Source organism: Trematomus bernacchii, unplaced genomic scaffold (assembly GCF_902827165.1).
Source record: "Trematomus bernacchii unplaced genomic scaffold, fTreBer1.1, whole genome shotgun sequence".
NCBI lineage: Eukaryota > Metazoa > Chordata > Actinopteri > Perciformes > Nototheniidae > Trematomus > Trematomus bernacchii.
The window spans coordinates 27,856,601-27,874,712 of NW_022987739.1; the positions used below are offsets into that span (position 1 = coordinate 27,856,601).

Here is an 18,112-nt window from a genome sequence, read left to right on the forward strand (position 1 = left end):
ATGTTCACTTAATGTATCCACTAAATCTTTACTACAAAACTATAGCTTTTGCAAGCTCATTGCTGAACTGCTGCAGTAAGCTATTGTATAGTATCTTGAATCTTGAAAATGTTACTGCTTAACCCAACGGACCAATGGTTGATCTTAAAATGTATAGATCGTGAACATGAAAATAATCAATTGATCATGAAAGGATCCCTGGGCATTTTTACAATTTGTAATATTACAGGATAGACAAAATTAAATAAAAAAACAGTAAATAAAATAGAGGGTATTACATGTTTTAAGCTTGGTACAAATTAGGTTTAGTATTCTAAAATAAATACACTATTTATACATTGCTGATGTTTAAAACAAACTTACACAAATACTTAATAGTTAATAAGCTGAATAACCTGCTCACTGTTGTTGCGGTTGTGTCTTCTTTATTACTTTTAATAGTGTCAGAAAGTGTCTCCTTTATTACTTTGTAAAAGTGGAAATGCTTAGAAGTTGCAAACCTTAAAGTGGACCTATCATGCTATATTTGAAATATATATTGTAGGGCCATACCTATACAAAACATGTCTGTGAAGTTTTTTTTCAAAATACCAAACAGATCACCCATTGTAGCCATGCCTCATATTGCTCAAACCCCTCTTTTGAAGCCCTGTTAGATAAACGCAGATTTTGGGTCCTTAGCTTGAAAAAAATAAATAAGAGGAGGCGTAGCTAATGCCTAATCAGAATTCTACCGGAGATAAAGTTAAATTTGGTTGTGATAAAACGCCATCCTGTTTAAACCACGTCAAGGATTATTTCTGAAATAGTATGGAGCTCAAATACTTTTTCTCTTGCAGGTTTATCACAAGGTGAGTTCTTTTTTTATTTCCTGCTTTTTAAACGCATGTGCTCTCTAGGACAGGTTAGCTCTGAGTGTTAGCGAGGCTTGCTAATGTAAACAAAGACGTCCAAAACACGTCAGGCATTGTTTCTGATAGCAACTTTCTGTGGGTCCGCTGCCGCTATTACGTCACAGCGGATGGAATCTGTATCCGCTCGTTGTACACCCGTTTTTAAAAGATTTGGGTACCGAGGAAAAGAGAGAGGGTTTTATTTTCTGACGCTGCGCGAGTTCCCCGACGCACCGAGGACACATATTTATGTATAAAAGACATCACAAAGTGTATTTTGCATGATAGGTCCCCTTTAAGAGAACATGTTTACAGTGTATTAAACTTGGAAGACCTTTTAAAAATAACATCTGATCAGCAGTTCAATTGCATTAAACCTCTTACTTGCTCCTTGAATGTTAGCTAGTGCTTATGTTGCAAGAATGTACACAAACAATGGCCTCTAAAGTGGAGAGTATGAGAGGCATATTGCCAGGCTTGGGTTGCAGAGAGAAAAAAATCAGTTTCAGCGCAATCGCAGCACTAACATCATAATTCCTAATCTTAAGGTTTTCATTTGATAGTGATGAACTGTACATTTTGAAAAAGAGAGGGTTTAATGTCACTGATCCAATGGCCAACTATTCCAAAAGCCCATCTGTCCGACAGTCCGTTACCAGAGAACAGACGGACAATTTTTCTAATGGCCTTTCGCTCTGAAAATGGATACTCTCCGTGCGATAAACAGAAGTAGATGGTGTAAATGGAGCTTTTCTGTTATGATATTTTTTCACTGCTATAGTGAAAGCTTGACCCGCCTTACTGCCTCTAATTGGCTTACTGTATTTAGACCATTTTAACCAATCTCATTCCTCGTTTTTAGTCAACGAAGGCAAAAACAAATAAGAGCTAGAGTATGTTCGGTATGGTAAGAACATTTCCAATGACGTTATTCTGCATAATAGCTTAATAGATGGGCCATTGGCACTAAAAGTGTTTTGTTTTGGGAAAGGCTATTAGGCTTTTGGAATAATAAACATCTGAACATTGTGCTGTAAACATTTTTTTTTGGAATGACATGCAGCAAACCGTCTGTCCATCCAGAAATTAAATCAGGTTTGCTGTTCTGGGCATTTGTGCATAGTGGTATGCTCCCTAGTGGCCATGTTTGTGTTACCTGGTTGGAAGGGTACAATTTCTAAAGTATTCGATGGCCTAGTCATGTGATATTGCAACACAGTAACACAGGCCTGTACAGTGCTCCATACTGTACCATGTTGCTGGGTCAGTGGTTTGAACAATGGGGGCCCACTAACTCTGTAGGGTTTGGGCAGGTATAAAAGCTAGAGTTAAATGACACAGGACAGCAGTACAGCAGTAGCAACAGCAGCAGCTCATCTACAATTATGTCCACCACTGACATGAGCATGGGAAAGGTAGGCTCCAGGACGATTTCTTACATTATACACTAATATTGCAAATGTTGTTATTCAAACAGAGTATACAAAAGGCTTTCTAGATAAAATTGTGTCAATACTTTCACTGCATACCAAAAGTATTTCTAATGCATCCATGATTTTCAGATTATCTTCTACGAGGAGAGGAACTTCCAGGGTCGTTCCCATGAGTGCATGAGCGACTGCGCTGATATGTCCTCCTACCTGAGCAGGAGCCAGTCCTGCAGGGTGGAGAGCGGCTGCTTCATGGTCTACGACCGCAACAACTACATGGGAAACCAGTTCTTCATGAGGAGGGGCGAGTACTCCGACTACATGAGCATGATGGGAATGAGGGAAAGCATCAAGTCTTGCCGTATGATCCCCATGGTAGGTATTTAGCAACATATGTCCTACTGTGATTCTTCTACATGTGACAACCCTCACAAAACTTGATATAAAGATATTGATTTGTTTGAATCCTTTCCAACAACAGCACAGAGGCCAGTTCAGGATGAAGATCTACGAGAAGGAGAACTTCGGTGGTCAGAGTCACGAGATGATGGAGGACTGTGACAACATCCAGGAGCGTTACCGCATGTCAGACTGCCAGTCCTGCAACGTGATGGACGGTCACTGGCTGATGTACGAGCAGGCCCAATTCAGAGGCAAGATGATGTACATGAGGCCCGGAGAGTACAGGAACTTCAGGGAGATGGGCATGAGCGGCCAGAGGTTCATGAGCATGAAGCGTATCACTGATATGTGCTAGAAATGTTCTATCTTGAAATAAAACATTTAAGATAAAACCTGTGGCTTTTTTCCTGTTTTATTTCATTAAAAAAATATGAAGTTATGTAAAACATGCAATAAACAATGACAATCAAAAAATAAAGGTGTTCAAACCAAGTACTTTTACAACATCAATGGAACTTCTTTGTTGAATTATAATGAGAATAAAAATGCTATGATACCATAGACACAGCACATTGCAAACATTTACATAATCAGTAATAATGAAAGGGAATAGATTAATTGATGTAAAAAATCCTTTTAATGCAGATATTCTGCAAGAAAAATCTAAAATTATAAAATCCAAACTAAGCTAATTGGAATATTATTACAGCTGTTTTATTACAACTGGGATATGCTATAAACTAACTTTGTTTTCGTATGAGATACTGTATAAAGAAGACTGAGTTTACTATGTGACACGTCTCATCGGAAATTATGATCACAGCTAAAGCAGTAGTTTTTAGTCCTGAAAAAGATCACGTGAAGCTCTGTTCAATAATATTTTGTATTATTCTTTTGCATTTTATTTTATTTTTTTATTTCCTTATTTAAGCCAGATAAAAGATTTGTTTTTGATTGAAATCATATTTAGAAGAAAGACCTGGACTAGAAGGCAGCATAAAATACCATGAATAAAATACAAACAATTTACATGATAATGGTATTTTTGAAAAAAAAAAGTATAAAACAGTATCAAGTCAAGATGCAAAAACAGGTATAGGTCCTAATCTTAGAGGAAATAAAATAAAGACAATACCTAGATATAGTTCACTTTTTACATGTTGACTTCTTTGCAGTGGGTAAAGTATCATACAGTACACCATACTAGAATCAACTTATTTTGCCTTGTAATGTAAAAAGTATATCTAGTTTCATTGCAAACAAACCAACTTCTATCCAACTTGAAGCATGCATTGTAAAATAAGGTCAACTACTTTAACTATGCATATGATAACACAACACGTCGATGTTATGTGTGTACAAATAAGTCAAAATATAAAGTTATCCCATAATGTGTTCTAAAAATGGCTGAGAAGTTCCAGAGAGGGCAGGGCAACTGGCAACACATCTCCACCTCCCGCTGCCGCAACAGAGCTAACAAAATGATTAAGGACAGCTCTCACCCAGGTCACAGACTGTTCTCTCTCCTGCCTTCTGGGAGAAGATACAGGAGCTTCAAGTCACGGACAAACAGACTCAAAAACAGTTTCTACCCCTGGGCCGTCAGGCTGCTTAACCACCACACATAATGCAATAACCATAACCATGCTCACACATACACACACTTTTAATGCACTTTATATACTATTTTTATATCAATATTTTTAACTATTTATTCCCCCGTATGATTGTTTATGTTGTCTGTCCTATTGCCGTGTTTTTTTTTAGTGTTCTGTATGTGTTTGTATTTTTTGCACACCGGAGGCCTGTACTACGAAGCCGGATTTTCGCTTAGCCGGCTGACTTCAGGGAAAACTCGGGCTTTCCGGTCCTACGACGCTGGTTCTCTTTTTAGCGGGCTAGATCTCCATGGTAACTTATGCTGAGCGGCTAACCTCCTCGGGAGGAGGTTTGGTTGCAGGCTAAGAGATCAACTCAGTGAAAGCACCGCCTGCTGACCAATCAGAGCTCCGTGTGCGGAGTTTAAAGCTATCAAGTCATATTACAGGATAGAGGAAATACAGAAAAACTGCCGTTGCAGGAAAGACGGCCGGCAAAAATCAACTGACTGTGTGAACGTGAAAATTAATAGAATATCCCCTCCCATCTTCACAGCAATCTGAATTTTATAACATTAGCGTTAAGAAAGCTTACTTCAATATCTGCCAAGACATAAGTAACCGGATCAGAGTAACATTAAGTACAGTCCGCGGCACTGTGAGTGCAGACGTCGATGTGTCCCATTATCATTCATATCATATCACATCATAATGTATCATATATTTCCTTATTTGAGTCAGCTTCTTGAGCCATATCTGGCCGTGCAACACTCACAGTGTCACATACTGTATGCAGAAGTATTATTTTAAGCAACACATTAAGTTGACGAAACACTCGAGTCAAATTCTCCTAATTAAAGTCAGATCCACTCGTGTCTTGGACGGGGCAGTGATTTCATAAACCTGTTAATGTACGCATTCAAACGCTTTTTCTTTTACCAGCTGTATTCACCTTGCAGGTGCAGCTATGTGGCTTTTATCCTGGATAAAGTGTTTAAGTCATGGATGTTTAAAGTTTAACTTCTTCATATTTGACTAATATTAAAGTTCACTTTTCATTCAGGAAGTATGACGCTGCGCTGTCAGTACGCTTGTCCGTGTTTGAGATTGGTCGAATGCTCCAAATACCACCCCTTTCATGTGAACGCGCACCTAACTAGATAGGACACGGCTGGCTTGAGCGATCCACTTGATAACCAGCGTCGTAGTACAGTTTAGCCAGAGCGCGTATGTTTTGGATTGGGCCAACCAGCTAACTCAAACATATCCAGGTTAGGAAAATCCGGCTTCGTAGTACAGGCCTCGGGACAGAGTTGCACTCTGAATCTCGTTATACTCTGTGTACAATGACAATAAAAGGCTTTAACTTAACTTTAACTAAAACAAATAGTGCCATAAATTCCACAGGTATTTGCTGGGTCCTTGATAGAAATAATGCAGACATTTAAAATAGCAGCAGCGCCTTTGTAGGAACACTTGAGATAATTGATGTTCAACATTATTATTTAAAACCGTTTTTAGTGTCACTCCAGCCTGATCATAATGATAACGAAGAAATCCATACTATACCTTATGTTACGACCCCCTCCACTCCACTAGGAGTCTGCCTTTGTGTTCTGCTTGCTGGCTCTTGTTTGTGTTTCAAGTGATCAACCTGAGGAGCCACACCTGGGCCGTCGACATAAAAGGCCAACACCAACCCATACTGCCCTCTCACTCTTCTGTTGGACACGGCCGCGTCTTTGTTTCTGCACATTTTCACACACCCATACACGCAATCATTACTGATAACTGACTTCCATGTTTATTAGGTTTCTTTGAAGACCTTTGGTTTTGGTTATAGTAAATAAATACGCTTTCCCTACACTTAACTTGTCTGGTCTCCCATCTTTGTTGCAGCCTATGAGCCAGGCCGTAACAAATGGGGACTCGTCCGACATTTTTGACAATAGCCGCGTTCACACCGGAGTACTTTTCACCGTACTTTTCGCGTTTAGTTCCGTTAGTACCCCTTATGTCGCGTTCACACCAAAAAGAGCACTTAATCTCGGGAACTTTTACCCCCATTTTTAGTGCCTGCTGAGAGATGGTACTTTCCTGGGGGAAAAAAAGTGCCCCAGTTCTGATTGGCTGGGCGAATTGCAAACCACGCCCTGTACAACTCTGAAATGTTTTGTAGAGCTGCAATTTTATTATCCTCGCATTAGCATTATTAGCATTAGCATTCGCCCAGTGCACAAACGCAGAGAGACTAACTTATGGCAACACAAAATAAAACATGAGAGCGGTGGAGATGAGGAGGTGTCGGCGTTCTGGCGATTTACTCGGAAGGCTTCAGTAGAAGCTGCTGGGAGTCCCAGCAGCTTCTACTGAAGCCAGTCCCCAACTCCGGGGACTTCCGGCCGGGGACTCCGGGTGGCAGTATACGCCGTGAAGTTGTTTGCGGCCTGCCAGTAAACCCAAAGCAGAAGAAGACGAAGTGACGTCAGCGGCTCATTTGCGTAATCTTCCCTCAGGGAATTTATTCCGGTGTGAACGCGATCTGTACTAAATGCCCTGGGGTAATAAGTACCGGGGCACTGAGTGCCAGCACTAAATACGGCAAATTACTTGGTGTGAACGCGCCTAATGTTTCTAATTCTGTAGTGCAGCCATCTTTGTCTGCTTGTTAGTGGATTGAAGGGCTGAGACTGATTACAGGAATCAGATCAGCTGTAACTTGATAGGCAGGTGCACCTCGTTGTGTGCATGCTGGTTGTTTGGGATACATGGACAAGTGTAGTGAGTAGATGTTTGTTTTTGTTGGATAATGTAAGCAGTTGTAATGAAATGCAGGTGGGTGGTGTTTTTGGTTTTCGTCGCTAAGCTCGTTATATTGGTGATTTTTGCAGCCGATTTTTGGTGGTCCTGTGAGTGTCTCTCACTTCTGTCCCTGTAGGCTTCAGAACGGATTCCCTTTGTTTGTTTGTTTGTAGCCTTTATTTAACCAGGTTAAAAAATCCCATTGAGATCAACGATCTCTTTTTCAAGGGAGACCTGCGGTACATTAGTTACACATAAAAACAAACAGAAAACAAAAGGACATCACAACATAATTACAGGGGTATACATTAGCAACCTATTTACATTGACAGGTATCCAATAACATTTCATCCAGCCGTGCTTTAAAACGATGCAAGGGAATCAAAATGCTCAGTTTCAATATTTTTTGCATGGTGTTCCAAGCTAGAGGAGCAGCGCACATAAAAGCTTTAGTACCTAAAACAGTCCTAGCACTTGGCACATGTAATAAAAACACATCCTGGGATCTCAGGCAATAGCTACTTGCCACTCTCCGTGAGATCAAAGAGCATATATAAGTCGGTAGTTTACCCAGCATGGCTTTATATATGAATATGTACCAATGACTGAGCCTCCGACCAGTAAGTGAAGGCAGACCTGCCTTGGCATACAGGGTACAGTGATGAGTAAGTACTTTACAGTTAGTAACAAATCTCAGAGCACTGTGATAGGCGGCATCTAACCTTTCCAGGCAATGGGCAGGTGCATTCATATAGATCAAATCACCATAGTCTAGCACAGGTAAAAAGGTCACAGTGACTAGCCTTTTCCTGGCTTCAAAAGAGAAACAGGACTTGTTTCTGAAAAAGAAACCGTGTCTAACCCTCAGCTTTTTAAGCAGATTAGTGACGTGAAGTTTAAAAGTAAGACAATCATCAAGCCAGATACCAAGGTATTTATAACAGCTAACCACTTGGAGTACTTGTCCTTGCATAGTCACAATATCTAAAGCAGTCTCTGGAGTCTTTTTAGCTTTAGAAAAGAGCATTACCTTGGTTTTCTCAACCCTTTGGAATTCGTTGGGGGGTTTTAGTGTGGTGTGGACGTGGTTAGAGCTATTAGCTCGGGAGCACGTCCAAAGCTGCGGGTGCAGTTGCCAATTGCTGGTTGCTTTACCGGGCTTGTGGGTTTCAGTGCATAAATACCCACCATAAGTAGCACCTGAAGACTAGGGGGGAGTTTAGGTAGTTTGGTTTGGTAGATAGAGGGACATGACTGCTGTTATCTGTGTATGTGCTAGTTGAGATCGGCTGAAAATGTGTTAAGTGAGTTTACAATGTTTACATGAGTGTTTGTTATCTGTCTCGCCGTAGTTACATAATGTTGATGTTTTCCTATTGGTAGCTTAATCCTGGAAAACCGTTTGGCTTTATTAGTTCTAAAACAAGTCTGTGTTGTGGTGATATCTTAGTGTGGGATGCTACAGTGGTTATTGTGGAAGTAAGTAGATGGTAGCAGGAGGGAAGTGCAAAATGGTAATTTGTTGGAAGTGTCTGCAAGTGGTTAGTTAGACCTGTAAGCTTCGGGAACATAAGCGTTGCAGTTCATGCCTTGGTTGGGTGAGCTTTGCGTAGTTTGGTTGTCTCTTTGTGCTGTGCTTCTGAGGAAGACTTGGTTGGCTAGTGAGCCGTTTGTTTCAAAGGAAGCTTTGGTTTGACGCTTATGTTGATTCTAGTTTGTGATAGCTGGAATATTGGTGAAGGCAAAGCTTTAGCAAGCTTTGTCTAGCTGCAGGTAATTTGTCGGACACTGTTGAATGATTATCTGTTTTTGGACCTCTTAGTTAATGCTCTTCCATGCATGGCCCATCATCCATCACCCTTCTCTTCAGTGTGTGTTCTCTCTGATCTCCATCTTTCCTGTAAACTCTTGAAAAGCTTCCTTAGGCGCTGATGTTGCTGTGTTGCATCTCTTAAAAGGCTTCTTCAGGCACTAGAGTTGCTGGGTTGGAAAATGGAGACTGGGTGAACATTGAAATTCTAACCGGTCAGTATGGAACATGTATATGTAATTAATTTTGAACTATGCATTTAAACATTATTCTGTGTTGGTTGCTATATTTGGACGGTGTTCCTAGGGGGAACCCTTTTTTTAAGGGGGGGGGGGATACGACCCCCTCCACTCCACTAGGGGTCTCTGACTTTGTGTTCTGCTTGCTGGCTCTTGTTTGTGTTTCAGGTAATCAATCTGAGAAGCCACACCTGGGCCGTCGACATAAAAGGCCAACACCAACCCATACTGCCCTCTCATTCTTCTGTTGGACACGGCCGCATCTTTGTTTCTGCACATTTTCACACACCCATACACGCAATCATTACTGATAACTGACTTCCATGTTTATTAGGTTTCTTTGAAGACCTTTGGTTTTGCTTATACTAAATAAATACGCTTTTCTTACACTTAACTTGTCTGGTCTCCCATCTTTGTTGCAGCCTATGAGCCAGGCCGTAACACCTTAAAAAGATTCAAACATGTACAAACATCTTTGCCCCCGGCTGTTAATTCTGAACCAAACAAATTGAATCATTCAGTCAAAGTAATCACTATTTTAAATCACAGAAGCCCTTTTATCTGGAATGATAGAGCCTGTGGGAGGACGTATAATAAATCCTTTCCCATCAGCATTCACAAACCGAGAGTCTAACATTGCATTCTGCTGACTCATGGCTTCCATACAATGGTGCCGTCGATTGTTTGGATGCCACGTTAGGTATAAAAAAGGCTTAAATCCCGGATAGGAATGCTATAGCATCAGTCAATACATCAGCCACCATGCACGGCAAGGTGAGTGTATCATGGATAGATTTATTTATGATTCTCTATCAACGTTTGCACACATTCAGTTCTTGTCTTTGCTTCATTGTTTTTATATGTAATGTATAGTTGTGTGCATAGAAAGGGAACATAGATGCATCCTTTTTTGCACTATTACCACACTAAGATAATGATTACATACTAAGCTGTTTACATCAGGGTTATTTTTTATTTACCATCCACCTTGATGTAATACTAAACTGTAATTGCTCTGTTGGATTCTAGATCATCTTCTACGAGGACAAGAACTTCCAGGGTCGCTCCTATGAGACCAGCAGCGACTGCGCTGACATGGCCTCCCACCTGAGCAGGTGTCACTCCTGCAAGGTGGAGAGCGGCTGCTTCATGGTCTACGACCGCACCAACTACATGGGAAACCAGTACTTCATGAAGAGGGGCGAGTACTCTGACTACCAGCGTATGATGGGTTTCGGTGACTGCATCAGGTCTTGTCGGATGATCCCCATGGTATGATATCATGAAATTCTGCATTTCTCATGAGGAGCTCAATTATCATTCGAGACGACTAACTCAATATATATACTCTTTACAGCACAAAGGGTCCTACAAAGTGAGGATCTACGAGAGGGAGAACTTTGGTGGTCAGATGAATGAGGTAAATGAGGACTGTGACAACATCCAGGACCGTTACCATATGTCTGACTGCCAGTCCTGCAACGTGATGGATGGCCACTGGCTGATGTACGAGCAGCCCCAGTTCAGAGGCAAGATGATGTACCTGAGGCCCGGAGAGTACAAGAGCTTCAGGGACATGGGATACGATGCAATGAGATTCAGCTCCATCAGACGCATTACTGACTCCTGTTAGTTTTACAAATGAATTGGTTTTCGTTCAACAAAACTCTGAAATAAAAGAAATCCATATATAACCTGGCGTATGCAATCTTTATTGTTAATAATATTTTAATAGTACATTATGTCTGATTTGAATGCAACTGTTAAATACAAAATAGACAAAAGAGATGTATATTATAGATAATTATTTTGCTTATTAATTGGTTCCGTTATCTTCTTTATCCATCATATACAACCTCATATTTTCACCTCAAAGGTGGGGTAGGTAATTTTAGAGAAACCAGCTCGAGTGCGCTAGAATTTGAAAATGCACAGCCGGAAAAAATCTGCCACTTCCTTACAGAGCCCCTCCTCCAACACACGAACGTGCACATGACCAATGAGGGCACGAGATAAGTTTGTGCACAGATGGAAGGCTGACAGGCAGGCAGGCCATCCAGTTATTTTAGCCGGGCCGGCTAAAATGATTGGTCGTGCTTTTTACAGTACTACGGCTTCCACAGATGACATTTTTTTATGGATTTTTTGTCAAAGCACTTAAGATATTCATTGCTATCGGGATGTTAAGAGCATTCCATGGAATATAACAAAAAGTGTATCTCGAGCCGGTTTCTCAAACTTACCTACCCCACCTTTAGGAAGTTAATGCAAATACATAAATATATTTCCAAAATTGTTTTTTTAAAACATTGTATAAAACCACATGGGTTGAAAAATGTTTCACATAAAAAGATATACCACGATATAGCATTACTTAGGAAGGAGTTAATAATTCAAGGCACAGTTTTTGTTACGTAGAATTTCATCATTTGACTGATTCAGTTGTGAAAGGCACAGTCCACAAGTGGTGCAGCACACATTCCACAACAACATGAGAGACCACACAGTCATGTGGATCCGAATAAGGACAACACAGACAACGTTGTCTCAATTAAAATGGTGCGGTTCACTTTACATAGACTGGGAGTTTAACATGATGTCAATATTTAAGAAGCCAGTGCAAATAAAGTTGTCTCTGGAAGGCTTCTCAGTAACAGGGTTCCTGCAGGTTTCACCAACTCAAATGTAAGACTTTTTAAGACCTTTTGAAGACCACTTTGAATAGAATTTAAGACCTATTTCACGGCAAGAAAGTATGAAGGAAAATTGCTAGGAAAGAAGAAATACGTCCCATAATTACTTACAAAGTAAATGTATTCATGTTCAACATAAGAACGATGACTGAACATAACAGCATAACAGTACACTGAACTGTGTTAGCGTGTTAGACAAAAAGTGTGTATGTGTGTCTCTTTGTCGGTGTGTGTGTGTGTGTGTGTGTGTGTGTGTGTGTGTGTGTGTGTGTGTGTGTGTGTGTGTGTGTGTGTGTGTGTGTCAAGAGCTATAGTCAGAGCTCAGCTGTCTTCATGCTGTTGTATGATTGGTGTTTAGCTACGGTATTTAGCGTCCACAGCACCTCCGCTTTTAGGGTTGCCGTAGACTCAAACGTCGCCCGGAGGTCCCCCGGTGTTGTTGCAGGAGTAGCTGCACTAGCTAATGCTACATTAGCAAAACAAACGCTAATTTTGTTTGCCAAAGGTGCAGCGGGCTTCAAACACATTCCCCTCCACTGGTTCAACCAAGCACTAAATTTGATGTTTTCCAACCAAATACGGTTGAACTTACACTTCCCCATATTTATTTGTAAGTATCGAAGATACCTCATTTCTGACTTCCGCTAGCTGAAGCTTGGTTGCTAGGTTACTAGCTGGGTGTTCTCCGATAAGGGGCCGGGGGAAACAAAGTTAATGATAACTGGTTCCATGTTGATTTATTTCAATACAAATGTTTGGGGGGAACTGAAAGGCTCTTACCGTACTGGGTTACTTTGCAGCCCAGACATTTCCCCCAAAACACATTTAGACGCGATCGCAACACAGAAGTACCTTTCAAATCCGATCATTATTAAGACCTTCTAAATCATATTTAAGACCTTTTTTTTTTTTTTAAATCATATTTAAGACCTTTTTAATGCCTTAAATTCTGATTATCAAATGTAAGACTTTTTAAGACCCCGCGGGAACCCTGAGTAAGTCATTTATAAGTGCAATCAAATCAAAGAGCATTTAATGTATTTTAGATCCATATCAAATTATCTATACTTGACTTTTGCACTAATTTATTCGCTTTAGTTCTGGGCAGAAAGGAAATCGAATTAAATGTGGCAGTTTAAGGTTTTTACTACCATCACATGCAATTCTTCATTGAGTAGCATTATCTGCAACATCTTCACTGAGTGAATTAAGCAATCTGTCAGCCTCCTACTCTGCCAGTTAGTGCTGCTTTGTGTTTTTCCTTTGAAGGTTGCCTGCAGGTAAAGACGGAGCCATTTAACTTGAGGCTTAGCTTATTTGGAAATGCTCCTCCGTGTACCTCTCTTTCTCCAGCACCATCTACCCTTTTGGTTTCTCAAAATACCACACTTATTGCAATCACCAATGATTTACAGACTACAGATTTATATATCATGTTGGATTTGACTCCACCCCCCCTACCTTCGATGTGACAAAAGCAATTACCCCACTCCTGTTTCATTCACCCAGTTTTTTCAATATCAGATGGCTATTAATCCACAAGATGAATGAGTGCTTAAAGGGAAAAACAGCTTGAAATATCAGTAATTTATCTAGTATGATTGTGATGTGTTTTAGCTATTTATTTTTGTGGCGAGTACATGCAAGACTGTTCTTGGGTATTAATCATTAAATAGTATTACAATCAAACCATCAAAATGATTGCTCCAAAAGCTATAAACTTACAAATTAATTGATATATTTAATCTTCATTTTGGTTGTAGTCAAAGTTGTGAGTTAATATAGTATTCTTTTATTATTGTTCTTATGGTCTATAATTGCTGAACTGAATGTGCACAGTATCACATACAGTATTTAATAAATGTACACTAGATACAATAAAAACCAAGTTAATTACATTCCAACTATTTGTATGAATAATGTCAGCATACAAATCATGTATTTGGAGATTGTGATATAAAATAATTAGGGCTGTCAAGTTAACGCGTTAATAACGCGTTAACGCAAAAAAAATTAACGCCACTAATTATTTTAACGCGATTAACGCATGTGTATTTTTTGTCCTCGGCCGCCGTAGTTTCAGAGCGCATCGAGTGTAAAATACCATCGACAAGCTGATGCTGACAGCCCCGCTCCTGCCGCCCGCTTGTGGCAGACCACACTTCCACGCTCACTGGCAGGCCCGGACTGGCCATCGGGAGGACCGGGAGGGAGTGTGTATGTGTGGCGCGACTCGCGCGAGCGAGGCACACCTTACGTGTTGTTGTTGTTAGCATCTGGTGCTAGCTAGCTGCGCTAACGGATATAAGGAGCTGTTTCAATGACATTTCGCCGACAACTGCGCCGAGCACTTGACTTTATGCAGTGTGACATTGTACGAAAAGTCAGCACACTCAGCACGGATAGTACGCGCAACATTATTGCAGCGTCCAGGCAGCTCCCATTCGAGCATATATGCCTTGAGCTGCACATAGCTCAACGATCCATCACCACACACACACACACACACACACACACACACACACACACACACACACACACACACACACACACACACACACACACACACACACACACACACACACACACACACACACACACACACACACACACACACACACACACACACACACACACACACATCACACACACACACACACACACACACACACACACACACACACACACACACACACACACACACACACACACACACACACACACACACACACACACACACACACACACACACAGTATGAGAGAGGTTCCAGGTTGAATTGAGGCGAATATTTGTAATGTTCAGAGGTTGTTGTGTTTAATATTCATGAGAATATTTGTCATTGTTCAAATGATAATAAACAAACATATAAAGCATATTTGTCCACTCATATGTTGATAAGAGTATTAAAAACTTGAAAGATATCCCTCTAAGGTACATTTAGAACAAATAAAAAATGTGCGATTAATTTGCGATTAATCGCGATTAACTATGGACAATCATGCGATTAATCGCGATTAAAATATTTTAATCGACTGACAGCCCTAAAAATAATATGATCAGTTGGTTTTGTATGCTGTATTGTATCTAAAGTAGATGTTGTACATCTTTTTCTGAAAAAACTAAGTTTTTACCAAGAGATATTATTCTAAAAATAAAGACACTTTTATTTGGAAATAATATAAGAAACAAAGCAACATATTATCTGGCGTGTGACTTTTGGAAAATTGTTATATGGTTTTATCTCAAAAAACAAATAAATGTGTCAAGGGGCCTTACTGTTTTTTTTATATATCATGGTGTAGAATAATTACATTTGATAAAATCCACATGTTTTCTTAGACTCGTATAGTTAATCCTGCATCAGTCATGTATTTTGTCATGGCTATGAATCCATTAATTGACTCTAGATCAGAGGTTACATATTTAATGTGCCCTTCAAAGTGAAGTACAGTATGTTGTTTGTGAAAAAACGGCTGGTGTTGTTCAGCAGCACAGACAATGCAAAGCAGGGCCTCTTCCCACTATTGCAACCAAAGCAAATCATGAACTGTTATAGGTCACTTTGAATTGAACTGTACACGGGGGCCTCTTCTACGTATTGCTCTGTCAGGAATTTCAACAATGGGGTCATGTTTTCCTTTGATGCTAGGTCAGGTATAAAAGCAACTGGGGGACATCGAAAAAAGTGTGCAGTCATTTAGAGCTGAAGCAATAGTAGTAAACTGTAACCATGACCATGGGCAAGGTATTTACAGCACTCGATTTCTAACATTCAAATCAAATCAGGGTCGTCGTTAAAACTGAAAAAAGGTGTACTTTATAAAATCTTTGATACACTGTTATCATAATGATTTCTTTTTACAGATCATCTTCTACGAGGACAGGAACTTCCAGGGTCGTTCCTATGAGACCAGCAGTGACTGCTCTGACATGTCCTCCTACCTGAGCAGGTGTCACTCCTGCAAGGTGGAGAGCGGCTGCTTCATGGTGTACGACCGCAACAACTACATGGGAAACCAGTACTTTGTCAGGAGGGGCGAGTACGCTGACTACCAGCGTATGGGCATGAGTGACTGCATCAAGTCTTGCCGCATGATCCCCATGGTACTTTGAAATTATGACATTTCATAAATGAAAAATTGTATATGATATTTGAAGGAGGATTTATTTGTCTTATGATCATTCTTTTTAATTTACAGCACAGAGGCCAGTTCAGGATGAGGATCCACGAGAAGGAGAACTTCGGTGGTCAGATGCATGAGCTGATGGACGACTGCGACAACATGATGGACCGTTACCGCATGAACGAGTGCCAGTCCTGCAACGTGATGGACGGCCACTGGCTGATGTACGAGCAGCCCCAGTACAAAGGCAAGATGATGTACCTGAGGCCCGGAGAGTACAAGAGCTTCAGAGACATGGGCATGAGCGGCCAGAGGTTCATGAGCATGAAGCGCATCATGGACTCCTGTTATTAGAGCGCCACTGTATGAAAGATTTTTAATAAAAATCTAGTGATTCTCTTTTAAATCTACTATTCTGTTTGTTATTATTGAGTGATCTGAAAGTCATACACACAAATAACTGATGGTAAATAGGTTGACACACATGGAAAACGTATACACTATAAAAATATGAATCACAGAACTTTAAATAACTGTACTTTGTAGATTAATACTGAAGACATCAAAACTATGAAAGAACATATGTGACCCGCTCTATCGAAATCAGTCGGAAGTCGCAACGGCTCATTTAAAAATAAACGTGGATTTGCGTAAAAAAATAGTTTTTCGGGGTTCGGGTGTTTGGTTTGATTTTAAATAAAAAAGTCTTGGCTTTCAGAATATGAAACTTTTATTTCCAAAATCACACGATAAATACATTTTTGAAGCTTGTGAAGGGAAGATGACAGCTCTCACTCGCCACTCTGCTGTTCCGCAGCGCTGCTTCCCCTCCCTCCGGCTGAAATTATGAATGTAAGGCGTATAGTAATCATAGATAACACGGCAGGGTCCGTTACAGTTTGTTTTCATCTGATTTCAAATAAACAAAGTCTTGGCTTTCAGAATATTAAACTTGTTTCGGCAAATTCAGATGATAAATACAACGTTGAAGCTTGTAACGGCATAATTACAAGCGGAGAACGGAGTAACTTAACGTCACAGCAGGCATAACAACAGCCGAGTGTTTTCCCCGGGAAGCAAACACAATACACACAAACGCAAAATTACACAAACACACACACACTCACTCGCTTCCCCAAGACCAGTAATCCAAACGAAAATATCTTCCCTCCGTAGTATTTTGATCATTTTCTCCGCTAATAATCAATCAGATCGATGGATTCCAGAGAAGAGGAAACTTTGAAGGCCTTTTTCTCAAAATGATGACTCAGTGACAGTCATTATATACTGTAATGTCACATATTTTGCTTAATATTCGGAGTAGAACAACAATCCTGATATCATTAGAAAGCTAGGAATCTCCTCTTCCCAACAGTGTATACAACTCAAAATGTGTCTTCGGGTCAATGCGACTGATTTCGATGGAGCAGGTCACATATATGGAATTATCTAGTAAACAAAAAGTGTTAAAAAATCAAGAATATGATTTTTATTTTAGATTCTTCAGAGTAGCCCCCTTTTGCCTTGATGACAGCTTTGTACACTCTTGGCTTCTCTCAGTCAGCTTCATGAGGTAGTCACCTGGAATGGTTTTCAATTAACACGTGTGCCTTGTCAATTTGTGGAATTACTTGCCTTCTTAATGTGTTTGAGACCATCAGTTGTGTTGTGCAGAGGTAGGGTTAGTGCACAGTGGATAGCCCCTATTTGACGACTGTTGTAATCCATATTATGGCAAGAACGACTCAACTCAGTAAAGAGAAACGACCGTCCATCATCACTTTAAGAAATGAAGGCCAGTCGATCCGGAAAATGTCAAGAACTTTGAAAGTATCCTCAAGTGCAGTCGCAAAAACCATCGAACGCTATGATGAAACTGGCTCTCATGAGGACCCCCCTCCCCGGGAAAGGAAGAGCAAGAGTTACCTCTGCTGCAGAGGATAAATACATCAGAGTAGTGAATCAGGCCTTCATGGTCCAATTGCTGCAAAGAAGCCACTACTGACGATGAACAACAAGAAGAAGAGAATTGTTTTGGCCAAGTGACACAAGGAATGGACATTAGACCGGTGGAAATCTGTACTTTGGTCTGATTTTTGGTTCCAACCTCTGTGTCTTTG

At 40.4% G+C, this 18,112-nt stretch overlaps 3 protein-coding genes across 4 annotated transcripts; all 3 read left to right on the forward strand.

Moving 5' to 3' along the window:
* Positions 1-2,293: 2,293 nt before the first annotated feature.
* Positions 2,294-10,858, forward strand: LOC117495346 (gamma-crystallin M3-like). 2 transcript variants are annotated; one of them, XM_034146547.1, is made up of 3 exons: positions 2,294-2,308; positions 10,204-10,446; positions 10,532-10,858. In XM_034146547.1, the coding sequence occupies exons 1-3, from the start codon at positions 2,294-2,296 to the stop codon at positions 10,805-10,807; spliced, it is 534 nt and encodes a 177-aa protein (XP_034002438.1). In that variant the 3' UTR covers positions 10,808-10,858. The 2 variants fall into 2 exon arrangements, with proteins under 2 accessions (XP_034002438.1, XP_034002439.1); XM_034146548.1 differs by lacking the exon at positions 2,294-2,308 and adding an exon at positions 9,937-9,948.
* Positions 2,444-3,091, forward strand: LOC117496141 (gamma-crystallin M1-like; the record flags this gene model as incomplete). The annotated part of the gene is made up of 2 exons (XM_034147849.1): positions 2,444-2,698; positions 2,805-3,091. Coding segments are annotated over 2 exons (531 nt in total), but the record flags the coding sequence as incomplete, so codon positions are not given.
* A 4,746-nt stretch (positions 10,859-15,604) lies between the features above and the next one.
* On the forward strand, positions 15,605-16,347 carry LOC117495356 (gamma-crystallin M3-like). The gene is made up of 3 exons (XM_034146563.1): positions 15,605-15,613; positions 15,733-15,972; positions 16,068-16,347. Exons 1-3 carry the CDS (start codon positions 15,605-15,607, stop codon positions 16,344-16,346), a joined length of 528 nt encoding a protein of 175 aa, XP_034002454.1. The 3' UTR covers position 16,347.
* Positions 16,348-18,112: the final 1,765 nt, after the last annotated feature.

What these genes read in the sequence shown, in the direction of transcription:
- LOC117495346 (XM_034146547.1), top strand. An exon ending in CTTGTCGGATGATCCCCATG is followed by an intron (nt 10,447 to 10,531) that starts GTATGATATCAT and finishes TACTCTTTACAG; the next exon opens with CACAAAGGGTCCTACAAAGT.
- LOC117495356 (XM_034146563.1), top strand. An exon ending in CTTGCCGCATGATCCCCATG is followed by an intron (nt 15,973 to 16,067) that starts GTACTTTGAAAT and finishes TTTAATTTACAG; the next exon opens with CACAGAGGCCAGTTCAGGAT.